At 38.6% G+C, this 25,484-nt stretch overlaps 1 protein-coding gene across 2 annotated transcripts in view; it reads right to left on the bottom strand.

Annotated features, from left to right (window-relative positions):
* Positions 1-937: 937 nt before the first annotated feature.
* Abca13 (ATP binding cassette subfamily A member 13) overlaps positions 938-25,484 on the bottom strand; it is a 440,297-nt gene continuing 415,750 nt past the window's right edge. For both annotated transcript variants that reach the window (XM_060365661.1, XM_060365662.1), the window contains exons 60-62: positions 5,582-5,687; positions 3,663-3,800; positions 938-2,561 (exon numbers count right to left, since the gene is read on the bottom strand). In XM_060365661.1, the coding sequence (XP_060221644.1) occupies positions 2,463-2,561; positions 3,663-3,800; positions 5,582-5,687 (343 nt within the window). In that variant the 3' untranslated portion in view covers positions 938-2,462. The remainder of the gene's footprint in view (positions 2,562-3,662; positions 3,801-5,581; positions 5,688-25,484) is intronic.

The raw sequence follows: 25,484 nt of genomic DNA, 5'->3' as shown, positions 1-25,484 counted from the left end.
ACCCCACCCTCCTTCCCTCCTAATCCCACCTTCTTTCCCCCTTCTTCACCCATGCCCCTCCCCAAGTCCACTGATAGGGGAGGTCCTCCTCTCCTTCCTTTTGATCTTAGTCTATTAGATCTCATCAGGAATGGCTACATTGTCATCTTCTGTGGCCTGGTAAGGCTGCTCCCCACTGAGGGGGAGGTGATCAAAGAGCAGGCCAATCAGATTATGTCAGAGGCAGTCCCTCTTCCCATTAATGTATGTGTTTTTTAAATTGTTTGAAATGATAACTTTTCGATTTAATATTCAATAAATAAACCAAAGTATATCCTTAAGCAATCAAGTGTTAATGTCCATTTCACTGAATACTTAGAATTATTTTGTATGTGGATTTTTAATATATCATGCATTAATTAGCAAAGCTAAGACATACAGTGAGTGCTACATTACTGAAAATTACCATTGTAACCCCTGCCCTATAGAGTTTCTACTCAGGATGACTTCCAGAGAAGATAGTATGTTTAAAAGTCTCAGTTGTATGACCTTCAGCTCAAAAGTCTTAAGACAAGTGTTTAACTGCAAAGGCATAAAATATCCACATGACTTCTAAAGGTAATGGCATTTTCAACATTAGCATAAGATTTGACCTTTGTGTCCAGTCTTCTGGGATGTGCCACTTTAGCATGTTGGCTGTCTTTTTCTTCTTGCTTATTGTTCAAAGGCATACCTTGAAGCACAAACTTCAAGAATACAGCAGTTCAAAGACAGAAAAAGAACCCCTAAGAGGAGGACATCGCAGAGCAAAACTCAATTAAATTTTAACCTTTCAAACTGTAAAAGATGTGGAGTTGTTCCATTTCCTCCTTATCCAAATTAAATTGGATCCCCCAAAGACACAAATAAAGATGCAAGGAATATGCTGGCACAAACACAATGACTTTCAAGGGCCAGGTTAAATTATAGCACATCTCATTTATTCACTACAGTATAAATATATTCATGTTCCACAAATTGGTATTTATTGATTCAACAACAGAAATGAAATGCTGGCTTTCATTTTCACAATGGAATGTATCAGAATGGGAGGAAAGAAAAATCATAAAGTCCCTAAATTATCATTTTTTTTTACCAAAAAGTATAATTTATGAGATTGATACATGAAAATCAAAACCAGTGACATCAAAGCTGCCCATGATTAGATTAATGAATAGTATTAGAGTATCTTAGATATAAATGATATCCAGAAAAGGCAGGTTTAATGAAGTCCTGGCATAAAAATAAATGGTACAATGAAGTTCTTTCTGTATAGCACAGCTATTACTACCCATTGCTAATGCTGGCTAAGGCCAAATTCTGTAACGAAATTAATGTGGTCCATCATCAAGGTTTAAAAAAAAATGCTGTTAAAAATGTTCAGCAGTGTCTGACTGCAGATCCCGTTCAGGAATAGACACATTGATTTTACACATTTTATTAACTGTACGGTGTTATTTATTATTTTAATAGAGCCTATAGGAGCCCTATCTCTGAGGGCAGCCATTCTGAGAATGACATTTTTTAAAGAAAACTTTTGAAAAATACTTACAGTTCAGTGTTCAGTTACTATGTGATATGTATAATCCTTCTAGGATTAGACTTTGCCTGGGGACACTGGCTGCCAACCTGCATTGTGCATGTTTGAACCCAGAGTGTTTGGCCATAGCCCAAGGGTTTGAGATCTTTCTCCCTCAGAGATGGGGCCTGAGAATTTGAGTTTCCACCAAGCTCCAGGTGAGGCTAATGTGTCCAACATGGAACCCTCTCCACTTCAAAAACGACTGGCTTAGAATTTTAAGACAACAAAAATTAGTCATCCAAAATTAACAGCAATATAACCCACTTTTATTTCCTTCCATAACCACAAACAATTATTCTGTGAGATTCTACTAAGAGTGTTATGAATGATACATGTATTAAATTTTGCTGATGGATTGTCATAAAGGAGAAAAGCATATGGCAATTTCTTCATGCCACAACATACTGTCATTTAGTTTTTAGAAAAAGTTTGCATTTAAATTGCCAGGCATTTATTTTAAAATGTGAAAAATAGAAATGAATCTTGAGCTGTTTCCTACTCAAATGAGTTAGGGATGGGGATGGGGTCTATTTAAAAGGAAGATGCAGTGTGTAGATTGGGTGGTGCAGGGTGGGCTTCTTGGTCCCTGAACTTCTTTGTTTGGAGTCCATCAGATCATTGCTGTGTTTGTCACACAGAAGCAGTCACCCACCTGGCTTAGCAATCAGAGAAAAAAAATCTCAAAGAGTCTACATTGGAAGATGGCCTTTCAGTTTGTTGGTTATTTTTAAGCATAGAGTTTCAAATTAGAAAATAAAAGAGAGGATCCATGACTGCCACGGCATCTCTTCCAGATCCCCAGCTGTGCCTGTGTCTAGACTTTGATGAACTGTAATGAAAGGCAGGGTTCCTCCTCTGGTGCCTAGATATGCGAGTAGTACGTATGGTGACCATCCGTGGATGGTGGATCAACAGAAAAGTGTGAGGTTTGCAGCTGCTCAGTGGCAAAATTAACAAAAACCTGAAAGAAATAATGCAAATAGTTACTAACTCAAAAGAACATTGGACCTTTGGGTATTGACTATTATAAAGGGAGACATTATCTCAGATACTGTCCAATCTCAAACAGAGGGAGAGGCCCACACACTCTGCTGACTGTATTCTAGAAATGGCAGGGAAGTTACATCCATGAAATAATAATAAGGTAGCCTAAACAAGATCTGAATAATGACAACCCCAGCATGCCAACATAAGTAGGCAAAATCTCACATGGCTCCACCCCTAGATAAAGAACTAGGGGCAATTAATAATTGCTGAGAGATTAGACTCGGTCTTCCCCAGAAACTCCTGATTGGATGTTGGCTATCAAGTATTGAGCTCTAAAACCATACACATACAAAACAAACTAAATAGACACCACAGAATGAATTTATACATATATATATGTATGTATAAATATGTATATATGTGCGTATGCATATATAGGAATAGCAATGCCCTTTGGAAAGAGCAGGAAGAAGTACCTGGGAATGTTGGAGGAAGAAACTGAAGGATCAGGGAGGAACGATGTAATTATATTTTAATTACAAATAAAATAATTTCCCAAAAGACAGACGTCATGCCTTTATACCCCCCTGCCTTTATCATCACACACACACACACACACACACACACACACACACACACACACGAATCCACTGAGCAGTGAGCAGTACAAAGAAGGCCTCAGTCACCTGGGAAGTCTCAATACACCAGTACCTTGTTGTTTCAGTAAGTTTACATTTCTGGTATTCTCTACTTATTTTCCCAAGGGTCAGCTACTGTTCTACTACTGCAGAATCGAACCCATCATTTGGGATTAATAAGTTAGAAAGGGGAAATTTAACAGAAGGGATTGTTCAGTGCCTCGTTGAGCAAATTAAAGCTCTGAATACTGAATGAAGCACACTTGATAGTTAAGCCTCCTAACTTTCACCATTTTTACTTGACTTTTGGAAAACTAAGGTTAATTAAAAGGGGGGGAGGGTGCTGAGGAAGCAATCTAACTAATTTTAAAATATGCTGGATAAAGTCCAAAAATGACATCTAAGAGCAGCATGCTGTGTTGCTTGAGGTGGCATACCTGTTCCAGTGTGGTCTGGCTGATAGAATAATGCTTGATATTCAGGAGGCTCTTATTGTTCTCTAGGACTTTGAACAAATCAGCTAAACACTCCCAACTCTTTTGTACGTGATATTCCAATAAATTAAGGCGCTGTCCCTAAAAGTCAGAAAACATGAGAAGTCAGGATTGGAAATCATTGAACAAATTTAATCACACGACATTTTGTTGTAAATAAATTCAAATATGTTTTTCCAGTCACAAGTGTACCAGTGAGGCGTGCGGGTTAATGTTGGGAGTCACTGATGAATGCTTATTGCTACAGTTCACCCTGAACTGTATCAGACAAGTGGCATTCATGTGGACTGAGAATATGCCCTACTCTGGCCTACCATGTCATAAGCACTAGGGGACACTTTAATGGCCAGAGGCTGCCTACAGATACTCCAGAAACAGGGGGTGAGTATGACAGAATAAAAATACCTGAGGGTTCCCTGAACTTCACAAGCATCATGGGATTCTTGGTCCCATGTCTTTTCCATTAGCTGAGCAACTCTTGGTGGAAAAAAAAAATTACTCACCCTGATACTTGTTTTCATGCTTTCACATGGAGATAATGACATTTTTTTTTTTTTACTGTGTCTTTTATCATTTGTACTGGAATACAAATGATAGTGTTTCTTAGGTTATTTGTTAAAATAAGTAAAAATGGCTGGCTACTTAATGCCTATTACCTGTTAGAAGTTATGATACATAAGAATAACATATTTAAACATATTTATTTAAAAGAACATTTATTTAAAAGAATTATAAACCAGGCTGAAAAGATGGCTCAGTAGTTAAGGGCACAGGCTGCTCTTCCAGAAATCTGCATTCAATGCTTAGCACCCACATGGGAGCTCACAGTGGTCTTTAACTCCAGCTCCAAGGGATCCAATGCCCTCTCCTGGCCTTCAGAAATGGGGATACTGACATTGGTGCACAGACATGCACATATATATATGGCATTTTACCTATGTATATATATAAACTTCATATAGGTGCCCACAGCTATAAACCTAGCGCTTGAGGGGAGAGGTAGGAGATTTGGTCCAAATTCAAGTCTAACTTTAACTGCATAGTAAGCTTCAAATTAGCCAAGCAATACAGCAAGATTGTGCAAAATAAACAAACAAATAAGAAAGATAGAAAAGAAAGAATTGTGCTGAATGCTTTCAAAACTTCAGTAGAAGTTGTAGAAGAACAACTTCTGCAGTCCTCTACCCAAAAGAAATGAGCTGTGCAATGGAGCTATGATCAGGCTAAGAGGGAAGCATGTGCGATCATGGTCACACAGTGACCAAGCAGCTCTGTTTTCTCTCAGAGTGGTCAAGTAATGCCCACCATCCAAGCTATTTTGGTTAGGAAACATGGTCGATAATTCACAAAGAGGCAAAAATACAACAGGTTCTGACTTTTGGCAGCATGAAATAAAACAGAAAAACAACTAATACATATCTAATACACTTTTGGCTAAAAACAGTAACACATGTGTACCTGTTTTATCCCACTTGAAACATCCCCTCCTGGAGGGAGGATGAGCTCATAGGACAAGAAACTTAGAAAACTTACAAGGCTCAGGAAACAGAAAGTTATAATAATTCATGAAGGCCTTCCCACAAGGTTATAATAATAAGAGGAGGAAGACAATTCTCCCCTAGAGTTGACTACATGTGGTACAGCGAATCCCAGAAGTGCAGTTTGGGTGACCAGTCACTCACCCTGAGCTGGTTATTCAATGTGCCTTTGAGTAACTCACACTCCGGTAGGCAACTCCAATAAGCTCACTAGTTCCCCAAGCTACACCTAAATATCATCCTTTCTTTAGCTTGTCATCAATGCCTTATCTGGGATGAATAGATATCTGTTCACAAAATCTCTGAAAAAGCCACAGAACTTACCTTAAACTGGATTCCTGAGAAATGGAGCTTCAAGAAGTCAGAAACTGTGCTAGCTTGACCTCCTTCCTTGTGGAGCCAAACTTTGACTGTGTAGCCATCACCAAATCTGAATCAAATAAAACATATGTGAAGCATTACACAATTGTTATATATTGACTTCACAATAAGGCAATTTGTACAAATGTAGAGAAAGTTACTAACTCCTTTAAATTGCTGGGGTATTTGGATTCTCAATAGAATATGGAGAGGTTAACTAAGTCCGTTATACAGTTGCTGCCATCTGTTTACACTGACAGAGACTTTGGATTAACTTTAAAAACAAATCAGCAAATATAGAAATTGGTGCATAGTCGATAGAGGAACTAAGGTGAAACTGCAAATTGTAGAAGCAGAGTGCTGAGTTAAAGGATGCCAGAGGTTGCCCTGGAGACCAGCCTGGGAAGCAAATTTCTGGGTGTGTTGCTTCAAGGCCGGCAATGATTGAAATGTGGCTGGGAGAAGATGAAAAGGAATACATAAGCAACTTAAGGAGCCTTTTGTCTGTTATGCAAAAGCCTTTTCCAGGTTTGTCAGCCTCGGTGGAGAATCTCCTAATGGTCCCATAAGCTTCCATCTTAGAAGTACTGTCCTTAGCTCTGCAGCTCTGGGTAGGTTGCTCCACTGTTATTTCAGAAACAGCACTAAGTGGAGAATCAGACTAATATCATACAGTCATCTTCAGGAAGATATTAGGTTTCCAAAACTTTTGTGTTTTCTTAATAACTATTTTTTCATTTTTTTATTTGAATTATTATTTTTTATTACAATTTATTCACTTTGTATCCCAGCTGTGGCTCCCTCCGAAGTCTCCTCCCAATCCCATCCTCCCCCCTTCTTCTACCCCTATGTTTTCCTCTAGTCCACAGATAGAGGAGGACCTCCCCCGCCTTTATCTGACCCTAACCTATCCGGCATCATCTGAGAATTTCCTTCACTGTATTTTGATCATATTAACTCCTGTAACTATGCTCAACTCTTCCCAGGTCCCTACCCACACCAACTTTCTGAATCTAATTTATATTGCCAATAAAAGTGCTGGGTGTGGAGCTTGACACTGGAGTTTGAGCTAAAAGAAAGCTGACTATTCCTCTTCTAGAAGCCATCATTTGTCCACAGAGCCTCATTTAGGGGTGGAGACTCAAAAACTCATTTCCCCTCCATGATAAAATGTTGAGTGGCTGGGTCTTGTGAGGGCAATTACAGGTGCTGTGAGCTCATGAGCTGTGAGCAGTTGTCTGGTCATGTTCAGAAGATGCTCTTTCACTCCAATCTTTCTTCCCTTTTATGATGGTTCCTAGGCTTTAAGCTGGATGTCTCATTGGTGGCTGAGCACTCGACTGATACATATTCTTGGCGCTTAGTTATAAGTTTCTCCATTAATCACTGCACACTGCACAAACATTTTTCTCTAAAGAGTTCTTAGAGATGCACTAATCCAATAGCAGAGAGAAGCATGTAGAAGGCAATTTGATGTGCTGCCATTTGGTAGAATACTAGTTATCGGTTGTCCTCAGAGCCAGTGAGCTCCTTAATCATAGCTTCTTTAGCCAGCACTATAGTACTAGGGATATGTTTTGTTTTGTTTTCTCATAGAGCAGACCTTAAAATCCAACGAGAAAGTAGTTGGTTGGCCATATAACATTAATGCCATTATTTGCACCCCTGGACACATTTTGCCTCATTAATCATTATTGTAGTCCATAGGGCTCACAGCTGGGTAAGTCTGTTGATAACTTTTTTTCTTCAGCATCTCCTACAGCACTTTCCAGTACTGTGAAATCTAGCAAGGAGAAAGGAAGTTTCCTAGTCAGCACCAACTTTATGTCTCCATAACACATGACCAATATGTATGGTGTTTTCAGCAATAGGGTCCTACCATAAGATTCTGATGGTCAAGCAAAGGCAATGGTTTGCATTATTAAGGGCCAAGGGAACTGTGTCTCATACTATAGCCTAATTCAAGGTGTTGGGAATAAAATAGCATCTTAGTAGAGTACTGATCAGTAAAAATCCAAAGACTTAAATGGACTATGATTATTCAGAGTATCATTGCTTTGTAAGATTTTTGTTATTATTCTCAATGTGGGGGTGACGGGGGAGTGGTACATGTCATGGCTCATCTTTTGAAATCAAAGGTCAACTTTTTGAAGTAACTTCTCTCCTCCTACTTTTATGTGGGTTCCAGGGACCAAACTTGGGTTGCCAGGTTTACACAGCACCTTTACCCACTTTTACCCATCTTGACAGCTTGGCTATTGAAATTTGTATCTATTTTGTGTCCTTCTATCAGTTTCAAGTACAAAACATGGTATCCAGTACTGCCTAGCATAGTACTTAATGATGGAAAAGTAATTAGCTTAAGGAATGAAAAAATGGTATGTTCAATTCATATGACTATCATTTACTTACAACATATCACCAGAGGAAAATGTATATTTAAGTAAATTTCCCTGAGTAAAACTGACCATAACACATTTATGTGAACCCTTGATAAGAGCAGAATGATAACCTAGAGCATTACAGCCACTTTACTTGTGAAAGTAAGTGCAGAATTTTTGTGGCTAAGACAGGGGTAATTTTCCCTGCCAGCAGTCAAGGGGAGACTGTTCCTGAGGTAGAAACCTCAGGAACAGGGAACTAGGAAATCCTTTTAGCTCTCCAAGGAATCTTGAGGAAGTAGCTTCAGTGGGCTATCCACTGTTGGAGTTGACAGACAGGCTCTGAATTCTTGGTGACTCCTTCTATGGAATTCTGAATTCCATGTTGAAAGCATGCTGAAGCCTGAGAATAGCCAAATATTTTGAGGACCATCTGAGACCTTAGCCTCTGGAACTCTAGCCACATCCAGCATAAAAAGAAAGTTTTATCAAAAAGCTATCATCAGTTGTGGTTGCTGTGGTGGTCTTTGCCAATTACTGTCTGTTGCCTTTCTGACCTGCTCATATGCTTGGGGATCTGGATATCAAAAGTGGGGCATGTATACAATTAGAATTTTGTTTCTTTAGTGGCCATTACTGCTGTATTAACAGCAGTCTGCTCTTTGTCCTTGGGGTTTGAGTTTTCCACCCACCAGAGAGCTCTTCAGTGAGTGGGAAGATATGCATCTGGAACCCCTTCTACCACTACTGACCACAACCCCAATCTGTTGGGGCTGATGGCTTCTAGTCTATACATGGCTAAGCTGCCAAAGAGTATTGATAAACACACATGGACCTATGCCAAGATGAAGTCCCTAACACTCCTATTCAGCCAGCTATAGAAATCATACACGGATATACTAGGTCCATACAGGAGATCCATATCAATGGCTATTCTGCTCCATAGGAGCAGGAGCAAGAGGCTGAGTTTCTGATGGACACTAACTGCTCAACACTGTCTTCACCAAGACTGCAGAGTGGATGGATATCCCCATGCTTTGTGCAAGAAAGGTGTAATCCCAAATGGTTGAAGGGACTTCCCAAGGTCAAGAGATAGGTCCCAGGAACTTTGAAGCATCTCCACAGAGTAGGCTTTCAGCTGTGACTGGGCATAGCACTGAGTGCTAGTGGGTGATGCTGAGTGGCAAGACGGTTTTAGCTACTCTGATACCATGATCAAGAGCTTGTGACAAAGATGCTGGATTTTGACACCTATGAAATGCATGACCCTGAAAAGTTGGGTGAAAATTCCAAGCTCAGCAGCCTCATCTAGAGATGAGGTTAAGAAGAGACATTGCTTAAAAAGGTTGTTGGAGGACAGAATTAATTTATCCTTGTGAGTCATTTGGAAGAGCTTTTGGCACTGTGTAAATAAGTAAATAAATAAAGAGTGTAATTTCAGCTCTGTGCAGGATTTTTGCCTGGATGAAACATTGCTCTATTTGATATTGAGAAGCATACAATTTCTTTGGACAAGTTCCATGAATGCAGACAAGACAATGCAAACACAGATAGTAAGTTGGTATGTGTATGGAGGAAGGAATGAAAAGACAACCTCATGGCCTCTTTCATCACTAATATAGTTTGCAGCCTTTATGGGTATATTTTGTTAATGTATTTTTGAAAAATTCATGCTAAATCCAAAAATTGCCTAATAAATTCTCTATAAGCACATAGGCACATTAATATTTTAAATTCTATCAAAGTTACATCTTATTTGAGGTAACACACTTCTAGCTTTCTAGAGAGAAACAGAAGAAGAAAAATTAGTTCTAAAGAAAAAATAGTTTCAAGAGAAGATATGCCTTTAGTAGGTAGGTAATGTCCATGACTTTCTCCAGATTACTCATCAGTACATAAAATTATGAAAGCATGTATATTTAAGAAATGAGAAAATATTTGTAAATCATTAAATTAATTTATGACATCTCTAACTTAGGTATTTAACTTAGGTTTACTTTCTCATATCTGTCTCAGTGTGCAGATATGAGAAATTCCCCAGAGTATTTATTTGATTACCAGACTTTTTCAAAGATGAAAAGGTTTTTGCATAGTCAGTGAGTCACATTTTGACATGTACGTCTATTGATCCAACTCATCAAGGTTACCCTGTGCTCTGTGCTTTGTAGCATTAATCGCATACACAAGTCAATAGCAATACCTGCAGGCAAAGTTGTGGGTAAAGATAGTCTGCAGGGCACAGCCTTTCAGGGGCCTCTGTGCCAGGCTCCTGACTTGTTCCCTCTTTTCTCCTTCTTCTGATGCCCAGCCTCTTTGCCTTTCTGGATAGAGATTGAGCATGTTAGCAAGAGTCCTCCCTCTTGATTAGTTTCTTTAGGTGTACAGGTTTTAGTAGGTTTATCCTTTGTATATGTCTATATGAGTGAGTATATACCGTGTGCATCCCTCTGCTTCTGGGATAGCTCACTCAGGATGATCCTTTCCAGATCCCACCATTTACCTGCAAATGTCATGATTTCCTTGTTTTTTATTGCTGAGTAATATTCCATTGTGTAGATATACCACAATTTGTGCATCCATTCTTCCACTGAGGGGCATCTGGGCTGTTTCCAGCTTCTGGCTATTACAAACAAGGCTGCTACAAACATGGTTGAGCAAATGTCCTTATTGTGTACTTGAGAATCTTTTGGATATATGCCTAGGAGTGGTATAGCAGGATCTTGAAGAAACGCTATTCCTAGCTGTCTGAGAAAGCATCAGATTGCTTTCCAGAGTGGTTGTACAAGTTTACATTCCCACCAGCAGTGGAGGAGGGTTCCCCTTTCTCCACAACCTCTCCAGCATGTTTTGTCTCTTGAGTTTTTGATCTTAGTCATTCTGATGGGCAACCTTTGGGCAGAGTTCAGGGAATCTTAGGAAAGAAGTGGGAAACAGTAAGATCTGGAGAGGACAGGAACTCCATAAGGAGAACAACAGAACCAAAAAATCTGAGCACAGGAGTCTTTCCTGAGACTGCTATTCCAACCAAGGACTATGCATAGAGATAACCTAAGACCCCTGCACAGATGTAGCCCATGGCAGTTCAGTATCCAAGTGGGTTCTATTGTAATAGGAACAGGGACTGTCTCTGACATCAACTGATTGGCCTGCTCTTTAACTACCTCCCCCTGAGGGGGAAGCAGCATTATCAGGGCACAGAAGAAGACAACGCAGCCAGTCCTGATGAGACCTAATTGACTAGGATCAGAAGGAAGGAAAAGAAGTCCTCCCCTATCAGTGGACTTGGGGAGGGGCATGCATGCAGAGGGTGGAGGAAGGGAGGGATTGGGATGGGAGAAGGGAGAGAACCACAGGGGGGATACAAAATGAATAAAGTGCAATTAATAAAGAAAAAAATTAAAAAGTACTTAAAAAAAGATACTTTGCGATACATTTCTTATTCACTGTCATATGTGTTAAAACTACTAAAACAGAAGCACGAGTAGACGGGAACAGAATGGATTACTAAGCACAGACACTAAAGAATCACGTGAGTAAACAGGTAATGAAGCTGAAAGGACCCCTCAAGTTAAAGCTAAAGCTCTGAGTTTTTACAATTCTTAGCTCCAGAATCCAGTTGCAAAAATATTTTACCCCAAATTAAAATTAACCAGTTCATAAATATATGTTTATTTTATTCCCAACCATTAAAATATATATCCACAAAGAGTATTAAATGAGGAAATGCTTGTTATTATATGAATTCTGAAATAGAAAATTGTAGGCTCAGTAGAATATCAATTGTGCAAACATATTTATCATAACCTCAAATGAAATGCCAGAATACTATTTGAATATTCTATGACTGTTAGTTAGTCTTCATCTACTTCTGAACACTAAACTAAAGAACTCAGACCACCATCATAATTATAAAGATAGAGACACATGTTTCTAAAAATACAAAAGAGGCATTCTGCTGTGCCAAATCCTGCAAGTGCAGTGCCATTCTGGTTTTTAAATATACCTTCTAAAAATTACAGGCATAAAACTTCTAGGCATAGAAGCTAATATTTTAGTTAAAGTAATAAGTATTATAAAAGTATAATATTCCTTTAACATTCTTTTGAGATGTCTACACACAATTGAATCCCATCATCTGATACATAAGGAATCTAAACATGCCTGCACACATACCAAACACACACACATACCCATTGGTATGTTCTTCCCAGGAAACAATTGTAATATAAAATATCTTTTTTAAATGATGTTTTTCTGTTCACGATAGAGTGCATGTGCCCAGAGAGCATAGGCCACCATGATCTTGGGTTCTTACATGAACTTCCACCAACCATGTGTCTCATAGTATTCCCAGGGGACACAGGAGCACAGATGCTTTAGACCAATTTCTTTTTTACCACTTTCTTGTCTCACTACACTATATTCTATTCATTCACAGCTTGGTGTGTGTGCAATATGCCAACTTTCAGTGACCTCCCTTCAGTAACTTATTAACAATTTTTTATCGTTAGGATACAGAAAGCAAGGACAGAGGCAGACAGAGTAGAAAAATGACTCTCAAGAAAAGTGGCAGAATGTTAAGTAGGTAACAAATATTTGTGTGTGTGTGTGTGTGTGTGTGTTTGTGTATTGCTATGTTGTGTGAGGCTGATATACCTGTATAGAAACTCCTTCATCATCTCAGTCCTACGTGACTCTATTTTGATGGTCTGAATGAGGACAGCCCCCATGGACTCGTATATGACTGTTGGGTCCCCAGTTGGTGGGTGATTTTGGAAAGGATGATGAGATGTGGCCTTGTTGGAGGGGGTGTGCCACTTGTTTTCAAAAGTCCATGTCAGGTCCAGGGCTCTCTCGTCCTCATGCTTGCGGGTCTCATGACACCTATAGCTTCTGCTCTTGAACCGTGCCTGCCTGCCTTACCAAACCCTACCGTGATAGTCATTGACTCACCCTTTGAAATTGTAGCAAAGCCGACAAACTTAATGCTTTCTTTTGTAAGTTGCCTTGGCCATGGTGTCTCTTAACATCAATAGAACAGTCGCTAAGACAGTCTTCTCCAGATAGACAAGGAAAAAGTACAGAGGGCAAAGGATAGTTCTGTCTTTATCTGTTCTGACTGAGGTACCAACCACATGTGGTTCCATTTAGCCCCTCAGGATTTTATAGACAGCTGGGATGGAATCTGGTTTGTTGCTGAAGAACTTGTTTAGCTCACACAGTTCAAAGGGAAAGAAAGTGGCACAATTTCAACATCCATAAGTTCAACTAAATCCCAGTTTACAGCAGGAGGTCTGTTAATGGCTAGCACAGCTCTGTTCTTTAAATGACCACTGTGACAAGAGCATGTTCATTTAATTCTTCACAGCCAACTGTGCATTATTGCCCACAGGTGGAATATTTTCTTCAGAAGATGAACAGCTCTAGGGTCATTCCTGTTGTCACTCATCTCATTTTCTGCAGTGCTGGGACAGACTAGGTCTCACTCCACAAGCTCATCTTTTCATCTTAAGTGTCTTTGTTATTCAACTTTTGTTTAGTTGAGCTTGGAGAACTTCCCCATAGTCACATATGCAAATGAGAACGATTGTGAGGGTTATATATGTAAGATGTTAACATAAAAAAAAATCCCTGACAATTATCAAATAGTAATGAAACAAAACAGAATAGTCTTGTCCAGGTGGCACAGCATTCCTTCTGGGGAAGAAATCATCTTTGAAAAGAGCCTTGGACCACTCAGAGATGGCCTGGAACCCCTGCACAGAGGTAGTCCATGACAGTTCAGTGTCCAAGTGGCCTCCATAGTAATGGGGACAGGAACTGTCTCTGACAGGAACTGATTCGCCTGCTTTTTGATCACCATCCCCTGAAGGGGGAGCAGCCTTACCAGGCCACAGAGGAAGACAGTGCAGCCAATCCTGATGAGACCTGATAGACTAGGATCAAAAGGAAGGGGAGGAGGACCTCTCTTATCAGTGGACTGGGGGAGAGACATGAGTGTGGAAGAGAGAGCAGAGAAGAGGAGGGAGGGAGCTACAGGGGGGATACAAAGTGAATAAATTGTAATTAATAAAATAAAAAAGTAAAAAAAAGAAAAAAGTAAAAGAAAGAAAGAAAGAAAGAAAGAAAGAAAGAAAGAAAGAAAGAAAGAAAGAAAGAAAAGAGCCTTGGTAAGCTTCTATACTTAAAGATAAAATCATGTGGGTAGACAACAGACTTCCCAATAAAAGAAAGCTTTAGTCATACTAGCACACCTATCAAAGAAGAGTCTTCTTATCATCTGAAAGATAGTGACCACACTACCTGACAGGCACAACTTAAGGGATGGAAGATTGGTTTTGGTTCAGTTTTACATAATGGTCTCAGTCCATTATGGCAGAACCGGCCTGAGAGAGCAACTCATGGTTGCAGGATTCAATGGTGGGAACTGTTGATATCACAACAAGCCAAAAAGCAGAGCACAGGGCCTGGAGAGATGGCTCAGAGGTTAAGAGCACTGGCTTCTCTTCCAATGGTCCTGAGTTCAATTCCGAGCAACCACATGGTGGCTCATAACCATTTACAGTGAGATCTGGTTCTGTCTTCTGGTGAGCAGGCAGAGTGCTATATAAATAATAAATAAATCTTTACAAAAAAAAAAAAAAAAGCAGAGCACAGAAATAGGGGTTAGCCAATAGCATCAGAGCTCCAACCCAAGTGATCTACTTCTGTAGGCAGGTCTTATCTCCTAAAGACTTCACAGCTTCTCCATTGACACCTTCAACTGAGGAATAAGCATTCAAATGATAAGCTGGTAGGAGACACTGCAAATCTAAGGTGCAATAGAACTACTTTCTGATCATTCTCCTAAGCAGAGATATAGAATGCAGAGTTTGGGCCAAGAGTGCCACCAAGAACTGTCAACAGAATCATATTTACCACACCCAGGAGACCATTTTAGTTTCAAGATGAAAAGTTCTTGACTCAAAAGTTAAGCATCAGAGGAATAATCAACTACTTTGTGATTGTATTTAAAATGTATTCCACAAGATGAAACCAATACATGGAACTATTACAGGGCCAAGAATGTATGGCTAGACAAGTCATAGGACTTGGGGGAGGACCTATTACTATTAATCTACTAAATGGAGATAGTATTAAGCCAATTCCTAACAATTTATCATTATGCCTATAGATCAATAAATTTCTCAATCCTCATCATAAAAGCTCCTGTTTGCAGTAGATGGTAGTTAACAGAGAAACCCAGAATTGATCAACATGCAGAGAATAAGAAACAACAGAATGTCCAAATAGGACATGTATCTTCTACCCACTCCTCCCAAGACTCAGGGACGACAGAAGAGAAAGCAGATAGAGTATAAGAACTAGTGGCAGTGCATGACCACAAGAAAAGTATCTTTTGGACACAGTGGAACAGTTGCACATAGGAACCCACAGCAGTTGTGACAGCATGCACAAAACTTATACAACAAACCAGAACAAATCCTGCAAAATATGGGAGTTGGGTACAAAATTTCAGCCATAACCATGGAGTTACTGGCTACTGTTAGCTTTCAGGAGACAGTGGGTTTTCTTTAAAAGTATAGCCCTGGATAAGGCAACCATGTTTCAGTAGGAGACCACACATCGAAGAATACTGGACAGAATAAACTGGTCTTGATTGGTTAAAAAAATCTAAAAGGAAAAAGACAGAAAGTTGGGTAGGTGGGAAAGATGGAGTCTATCTGGAAAGAACTGACAGTGGAAGGTGACTATGACCAAAACACTTTGTATGGAATTCTCAAAAAACTAGTAACATTTTTAAAAAAAAATATTTTGTAAAAAAAGGAAAAAATCAAGTAGTCAAACTTGGGCTAATGGTATATCTTAGTACTAGAGCATTTGCCTCGTACATACAGGTCTTCTGTGTGATCTCTATTACAACAAACTATCAAAATATCAAAATTTTGCCCATGCTTGTGGGCTCCCCAGGATGCCTGCTGCATTCATCTGACTTCTCACTCCTTTGTGCTGCTCTCGGCAGGACTCTTTCCCCCACACATCCAGTCTGATATCTTAGTGCTTAGCTGTAACAGAACTTACGCTGGACTCAGAATGAGGATGTCCTTGCCATGTGCAAGACAGAATGATGGCTGTTCTGCTATTGTTCCTCACATCCCTGTGCATACTTTAGTATTTGATAAAGCACAGAACTCAGAAGATTCGTTGTTAGGATTTAGTATAATATAATGGAAACAATATTTCCTTCTTCGTTAAACAGAAACAAATGAATTACTTTTGTTTTCTCTTTTCCTTTTTCAGAGCAACCAAAGAAGATTTGAAAACATGATGTCACAGCAAAGTCAACAGGACAGAAAAGGAAGTGGCCTCATCTCCAGTAAAATGCAACTTTTTTTTCCACCTCATGTTAAGCCTGGCCATTTTGTTTGTAGGATGGTGAGGTGACAGCCAAAAGACTCTGCCCCCATTTGGAATCTTGTGTTTTGTGATAATGGTAATCTCTGACCAATTTCCTTCACTTTAGAGACACTTCAGAATCCTAGTAAATAAAAGATACATTTAGAGTTGACATTTTCTTTATCTTGACAAAAAAAAAAAAAAGACTTTCTTTCACTTTAAAGCAGAAAGTTGGCATGAAACACAATGATTATGCATGAAGTTGAAATTCTGACACCATGATGTCAACAGTTGATGACTAGAGGAATTCATAAGTTACTAAAACACTATTTTAGTAATTAAGCTAGTGCCATTTAACAGAAAATCCCATAGTGATGCTAAGACAAACAAGTAAACAAGCAAACAGGAGCTGACATAATCTGACCATTTTTCAGAGATGTCGAGATGTCACATAAACCCATGGACTCACATTAGCACACCACAGGCTCTTAGATCAAAATACCCCCCAGCAGCTCATTTTCTTAAAGCAAAAGACCAAAAATCCTGATTGACAAACAACAAACTTCTGTGCTCTGAGTGCTGAGAAGATGAGTTTAGAAACATATTACATCAAGTTGTTTCACCACAGCACCAGAAGCAGCCACCAAGCAATTCTCACAGCCATTTCCACAGAGGCAACTCAAAGCAGTCATTGCCATTCAACCTTTCATCTCGTTGCCTGTGGCTGTGATTAAGAACAGAAAAACTATAACGATCTACTTTCTGGCTTGGTTAGCGATGACCATAGAGAATCCCAGAGCTGTTAGTGGGTCAGACCTAGGAGGAAATGCCATCACTGAGGCAAGGAGTCTTCAGGGTCTGCATACATACCTGCCTAGTCAACATCTGTGTGCAGATGGAAGCTACAAGGGACTGCCATCTTCTGTAAGATGGCAATGTTCTTCAGTAAGTTTGAGGACCAGGCGCTTTATTCTACTTTTCTGTAGTTGTAAACTTGTGTTAGGACATGGTCTTTTAAGAGATTGGCATAGGCCACTTTTTGAGTTCTGTTTCAGAGGTCTTATTGATAATGTTTATAACTTATGAGAGTCTATGCAAACAACTTTAATCACTTCTAAAAACGATGCAATAAAAAATGAATACCTGGCTAAGCATACAGGAATTGTTTTAAAACATAACTTTGACCCTATTGCTGAAGAAACATTCTGATAAGGCAGACTCTGGGCAAGCCTCTGGCCCATGTGTGGTTGGAATCTTCCTACTTGGCACAAAGATAAGGGTGCTATATCGTCAGACAGGAAGGACACATGTTGGGGCCAGGTGGATTAAAAAGCCCAGCGCTCTTTAATTACTTCATCCTTCTACCCCACATCCAAAAACAGTAACACATTCCCCAAATCACAAAGTTCTTAACTGGCCCAGCTTCTCATCAGAGAGCATATATTCAAAGCACACCACCCAGGCAAAAAGAGCAGATCATGCAGACCACCTACCCAGCTGGAATGCAGAGCCTTTGAGACAGGAGTCCTGGCATGGACCCTGTCACAGTTTCCAAAGTCTCCCATGGGAAAGGTGACAGAGAGGTAATAGTCGTAGCTGAAGTATAGGGATGAATTACGAAAAAGGTAATTTTTCCCAATATAACACAGGATCTCATCAAACACCAAGTAAGACAGATGAACTATATATAACAAAGAAAAACAGCTTCTGACTTCATGGCATGTATATTTTATATGACCAACTCCTTGCTTTCCAGGCAAATATTTATGTTGGAGTGATTCCTAGGATAAAATCTGATTTTGAAAAAAAAGTTTCTGTGCCTTATTTAATGCCATGCCATCACACAACTATAACTTTCTAATGAATAAAATAATATAAGCATATTATTTACAAGAAATCAGGATCAAATGGCATCCCCCAAAGACCTGGCCTGATCATTCGATGGGCAGTCTCTTTGGGTATAGGTATGATACCAGTATGGGACAGGTATACACAGATGTTGTAGCAAAGAGATAAGCAGATTTCTAACACAACAGTGTGGATAGTCTGAGACCCACTCTCCAGGAAACTGGTGACATTTTTTCAAAGGCAACCATTAAAAAGGTGTTCAAATGGTCTTTCCACACAAATAAAGAGAAATTAAGTAGCATTCCAAAACGTCTGCTACAAGTCAGTCATCTGCAGTAGCCTATCACATCTGAAACATGGGCAACCATCTTCATCACAGTTTTCATCTCAGGAAAAGAAATTTATTTCATGCTAGTGTGTCCAAGAACTCAGGCCCTTTCATATCTGGCTCCTAAGACTATTTTCCAAGAGAGGATAAAACATTTATTACCTTGCCCCTACCTATTGGTAAGTAACAAGTTGCTGCTAATTACAGCTGAGAGGTGAAAGTTTTGTCTACCTCATACAGTAGACTTGAAATTATATAAGAGATGTGGAGAATCTGGAGACTACCACTGACTTTACCACTGGCTTATGTGAGGATTGCACACTGTGAAAAACACCTGAGAACATCTGAGACAACAGTCCTCCATCTCCAATGAGCACAAAATTTATAAAGTAGGAGTGTCATTCTGGGAGATTCACAGCATCACTCCCACTCTTGCTCCAATTGGTTTCCCAAAGTGAGGGGAACAGGGACTATTTCTAACAGGAACTCAATGACTGGCTCTTTGGCCTCCCCACCCCCAAAGGAAGGAGCAGTCCTGTTAGGCCACAGAGGAGGGCTTTGCAGCCAGTCTTGAAGATACCTGATAAAACAGGATCAGATGAATGGGGAGGAGGTCCCCCCCTATCAGTGGACTTGGAAAGGGGCACGGTGGAGATGAGGGAGGGACTGGGAGGAAATGAGGGATCGGGACACGGCTGGGATACAGAGTTAATAAAATGTAACTGATAAAAAATAAAAAGAGATAAAGTGCAGACAGTTTGCTTTGAAGGAAAGACGGGACATAAAAGAGCCCTCATCTTCTGGAAAGAACAGACTTCATTTCAACAGTGTATATGGGAGTTCATAGAGGGGTGATTCTAGTAACAGTGGGAGATATGGTAGGAAACAAGTGGAAGATTGATAGTCCCATCAAAGAAAATCCAAGGAGACAACTAAGAGAAACCATCTATGATCAGGTCAAGTCTCAAAGACTTATCTGGAAACTACCCCTTCAGTTTAGTGGGCTTCATCTTTAAAGTAATTTAAGTTCACAGCATTGTTGAAAATGATAGAGCAATTATTGGGCAATCAGTGAATCATAACAGCTGTGTATAAGTAGACTAAATAAGCAGATAAACTCAAAAGTAACTTGGGATGAATTCCCAGCACCTATATTAGGCTGTGCAAAAACTGCCTGTGACTCCAACTCCACAGATCTGATGCCTTCTTCTGCAGATACCTACACTCACGTGCACACAGACATACATTCACATAATTTAAAAAAAAATACAATAGTCATTTTAAAACATATTATATAATGTCAAAATGCATGTAAAATTGTTTAGAAACATCAGTCAAGGAAAAAAGAGAAATCCGGATCAGATTCCACTTCACACACTAGGATAGCTAAAAGGGAAAAAAAAAATCAGAGAAAAAGCAGGTAACAATGAGGATGAATAGAAGTAAAAAACCTTAACACACTGAAGAGAATGATACTCCAACCAAAGCCAGTTCAGGGAGAGGACCTAAAACTCCGCTTCAGAAGTAGCCCATTAGACTCAGTCTCCAAGTGGGGTTCCTAGAATGGAGAGCAGAGACTTTCGCTGCCATGAACTCAGTGGCAGGCTCTCTGATCACCTTTTCTTGGGGTGCAGCCTCATCAGTCTACAGAGTAAGAAATGCAACCAGTCCTGATGAGGTCTGAAAGGGTAGGGTCAAATAGAAAGGGAGGAGGACCTCCTCTATCAGTAAATTAGGGGAGGGGCATAGGAGAAGAAGAGGTAGGGAAAATGGGATTGGGAGGAGGCAGGAGGGGGCCACATCCAGGACACAAACTGAATAAATTGTAATAAATTATAATAATAATTTTTAAAAAGCTCTTTCTACTTCACACTATTTTAAATACCCCTCAACTAAAAGCCCCTCCTACCTTTAATCATTGTCAGCTGGTTTCTTGCTCCACCTCTTGACCTAGGTTAACTTTATTAAATCCTATGCACAGAAAGCTTTTGGATTAAAGGTGTGTGCTAAGGCTGGCTGAACCACCTATAATCACATGTTTACAATAAACAGAAAGTGCTTGGATTAAAAGTGTGTGATAGAGCTCAACCACACCAAACAAGAAACAAGGTTTTAAAGCTCACAATTATGGGGCTCACAATGGGATCAAATATCCTTCAACATTTAGCCTTTTTGTCTAAATAAAAAACTTTTTTTCAATAATAATAATTAAAAGACTTGTTCTCTAATTTCAATAAACTATATACTATCAGGTAAAATTACATTCACAATGACTAGTACATATGTAATTAGCAACCTTGAAGAAGTATTATACTCTCTTAATCCTGCTCGGATCTCTAATGGGATTGAAGACTAATTAGTTATAAATTTACAATTAAGTTTAAGTTCTTTAGTATTTAAGAAGATGTTATAGATCTAAAAAGATGGTTTTGATTGATATTGCAATTTTTGATACAAATTGATTTAGGTACAGAACATTGTACTCACCAAGAGCTGATTTTTCATGGAAACTCTAACTCTAAAAGTGAGAAGAGCTTGTAAGGCAGGACCCTAGTTTCTAGAAAATCAGAACGTCCAAGCCAGACTACTTCATCCAGCAACAGTGTCAAAATAAGAGAAAGAAAATATTTCGATGACCAAAGCCAAAGCAAGTTATGATCATGGAATCCTTTCTACAGAGGATAGTGGGAATGATACTTCAAATGGTAATGCATAATAAAAATAAAAAGTTACAAAGATATTTGCTAAGGAATGAGCAACGGGGAATGCTGAACACTACAAAATCATAAAAATAACACTAATTGATACTTATCTTTCAACATTAATAAAATATCATTTGATTAAGCTTCTTGAATAAAATACAGATTTGTTGATTGGATTAAACAAACAAACAAACAAGCCCCAGTGTTTGTCAATTTTTCCCCAACCAAGAAATACATCTGGCTACTAAAGATACTTTGGAGTGAAAGAATAAACAATGATATTTAAAGTAAATGGAACTGGGAAAAAAGCAGGTATCATCATTCTGATTCATGGATCAGATGGACCTAGCAAACATCAATAGAATATTCTACCTAAATATTACAGAATACAAATTCTCCCCAGTAGTTTTACTTACTCTAAAAGTCATCTCAAGTTAGTACAGAAAACTTGCCTTAATGAATATATAAAAATTGAAATAACTTCCTCTATTCTATATGCCCATAAAGGAATAATGCTAGAAATCAACAGTAAGAATACCCAAATTAATGGAGACCAAACATTACACTATTGAATAGCTCAATGAGATAAAAAAAAAGAAATTAAAAAGTTCCCAGATCTTAATGAAAATGAAAATTGTAAATAACAAAACCTATGGGATACTGTGAAGACAATCCTAAGAGAAATGTTTATAATTAAAAAGTAAGATGGATCTCAAACACATTTTTTTTTTCAATGCAGTTTTTTCAGGAACCTTGAACAATCTTCTGACCCTGGGGAAAGCCAGCCCACAGCTTAAATAGCCTCTGGGTAGCCAACCCCAGCGTGCCTCGTGGGCAATGCAGATAGGTCCACATACATGGAAGCAAGCCAGATCCTCACCCTTAGCCAAATATGGAGTTGTTTGTGACAGAGAGCACTCACCATCGGGAAGGTGGAAAGTTCCCCCTTTTTGTTTTAGACGCATCAGGCAAGAGTAGAGGTCTGATCTCTGATATTAGAAATAAATTGGGACTTTGTACCGATGTTCATTTAGGTGTCATCCACCCAAAGAGCATCAGACCCGTCAGATACCTTTTTCTCAGAGGCAGGACCTGGGGCATCAACCCGCATGCAATCATAACTGATGCATCTAAAAGCCTGAAAAAGCAACAACAAGCTAAACCCCAAACTACTAGCAAAGAAAGTAGGTGTGGGTATATAGATAGATGATAGATAGATAGACAGATAGATAGAGGATAAATAAGCAGATAGATAAGCATATGATAAAGAAATGGATGAATAAGTAGATAGATCAGGGCAGAATTAAATGAAATAGAAATGAAATAAATAAAAAATGTGAAACATAGTTTTTACTTTGAAAAAAATTGACAAACTCCTAACAGAATTAACCAAGAGAAAGTCTTAAATTGGTAAGATTAGAGATATTAATGAGAGGTTATAATAAATACATGAATAAAATCTGGAAAATCAAAAAGCATATCTCCAAAAACTATACTACACTGAATATTACAGTATACATGAAATAAATTTCTATGACATACCAAATTCAAACCAAGAAGATGCAAAAATTAAGCAAAACTGCAATAAGCAACAAGATTGAAGCACGAGTAAGAAGGAATCCTGGTGACTGAAGAGAAACCCAAGTTCAAAGGGAGTCAGTAAAGAATTCTACCAGAACTTTATGGAAAAGCAAAGATGGCTTGCAAAATTGCTTTCAAAGCTAGCATCACATTGATAGCTGAACCAGACAAATAACACACACACACACACACACACACACACACACACACACATACAATGGACCAATCTCCCTAATCAACATGAATACAAAAGTTCTCAATAAGATACTTGAAAATTGAACTCAGGATCATATCAAAATATCATCCACCACAATCAAGTTGGCTTCATTCCAAAAGTACAGCAGTTGTTTTAACATTAATAAATCAGTAAATGTAGCTCATTAATAAATGTACTAAGTAATAGAAATAACATGACCCTCTCAGGAGATGCTGAAAAAGCCTTTTACAAAATCCAATATCCCTTCATGATAAAAGTCATGAAGAATCTTGGAATGGAGTGAGCATACCTGAAGATCATAAGGGCTATAAATTACATGTCTATAGCTGGCATTTTGTTAAATAGAGAAAAACTCAAAGTAGTCCCACTAAAATGAAAAATAATACAAGGGTTTCCATTCTCTAGTCCCTATACTCCTCTTCAATATCATGCTTGAAATTTTAGCTGGAGCAATAATACAAGAGAATGAAATAAAATGCATATATATAGGAAATGAGGAAGTCAAAACATCCTCATTTACAGCTAATATGTTTCCATATATTAAAGCATCTAAAAGCAATATCCCCTAGAAAAACTTATAAAGCTGATAATCATATTCAGCAAAACAGTAGGATACAAATTTGATATACAAAAATCAGTAGCCTCCCTATTACTAATTAAAAACTCTAAGAAAATAATTAGAGAAACAATCCTAGTCACAATAGCCAAAAAAACAAAAACAAACAAAACAAAAACTCGAGCATAAGCTTCACCAAGGAAGTAAAAAACTATTAAAATAAAAACATAAAAATACTAAAGAAAGGAATTGTGGGAAACACTAGAAAATGAAAGACCTCTTATGCCATTGGATTAGAAATTAATATTGTAAAAATGCTTTTTCTACCAAAACAACTTACAGGTTCAATATGACAACAATCAAAACTGGAACTCTATTCTTTATAGAAATATAAAATCCAATAAGAAACAAAAAACCCAATCAAACATTGGGTTACAGAACTGAACATAAAGTCTCAGAAGAAATATCATTGGCAAATCAACTATTTAAAATATTCAAACATTCTTAGCTGGCTAGGGAAAAGGAAGAGTAAAACTACTTGGAGATTTTGCCTTATCCCAATCAGAATGACCAAAACAAAACAAAGCAAGCCAAACAACAAAGGAAAACCAGATGATGAAGAAGATGTGGGAGAAACCGGACCCTTCTTACTGACTGTGGCTGTGTGTATTGGTACAGTCCCTGTAGAAAACAGTATGGAGTTTTCTCAAAAAGGCAAAGTAAAATTTCCATATGACCCAGCTACAGTAATTGTGGGCCAGATGGGGCCCTTCAAAAACATGCCATTGTGGAGAGAAGAGTCACAAGGCTTCATTTCTGTTTGAAGAGCTATTGACTATTACTGGTTGCTGCAGAAGGGGTGTCATTTTCTTCAGTGGTATAGCCTTAACGTAGACAAGTTAGGAAGAAGGGGTTCAGAGGAAATGAGATATGGTTGACAGGGTAATGAGGTGAATAAAATCACAACACATTGCATAGGTGTATAAAACTATCAAAAAGGGCTTGAAGTAAATATGTATTGGTGTAGGCTAGAAGTGAGAGCATGGGTGGGTGAGGGGCTGAGGAGATGGGGTTCCTTTTTGAAATAGTAGAACATTTTACAATTAACAAGTAGAATGTGTTGCACATATTTGCCAACATATTACAAGCTGCTGAGCCGCATATTTCACATTGGTGAATTGTATGATGTGGATGCATATTTTACATCTGTGAATTGTATGACATGAGAAATATATCTCAAGAAAGTTTGTAGTTAAAGAGATGGCTTAGTGTTTAAGAAAACTGGTTGCTCTTGAGGAAGACGCAAGTTTAGTTCTCAGTACCTTCGTGGAGATCATAACCATTTGTAACTCCAGTTCCAGAGGATGTGACAGCATCTTCTGGTCTCCTCAGGCACTGCAATGCATACCATACATATGTACATACATGCATACATACTCACATACATATAGGCAAAATCCTAACACATAAAATAAAACTAATAATTAAATCTCTTAAAGAGGAAAGTTGCCTCCTATACCAATGAGTTCTAGGGTATTCCCCACTTTTTCTTCTAACCAATTTAATGTGTCTGGTTTTATGTTGAGGTCTTTGATCCACTTAGACTTGAGTTTTGTGCAGGGTGATAAGTATGGATCTATTTGCATTTTTCTACATGTAGACTTCCAGTTAGACCAGCACCATTTGTTGAAGATGCTATATTTTTTCCATTGTATGGTTTTGGCCATGCAGTTTTTATAATTGATGCTCTACAGTACAGCTTGAGATCAGGGATGGCGATACCTCCAGAAGATCTTTTATTGTAGAAGATTGTTTTAGCAATTCTGGGATTCTTGTTATTCCATATGAAATCGAGAC

This window comes from Meriones unguiculatus, chromosome 12 (genome assembly GCF_030254825.1).
Source record: "Meriones unguiculatus strain TT.TT164.6M chromosome 12, Bangor_MerUng_6.1, whole genome shotgun sequence".
Classification (NCBI taxonomy): Eukaryota; Metazoa; Chordata; class Mammalia; order Rodentia; family Muridae; genus Meriones; species Meriones unguiculatus.
Note: the sequence above shows the minus strand (reverse complement) of the source record. Positions and strands in the feature narration are given on the sequence as shown.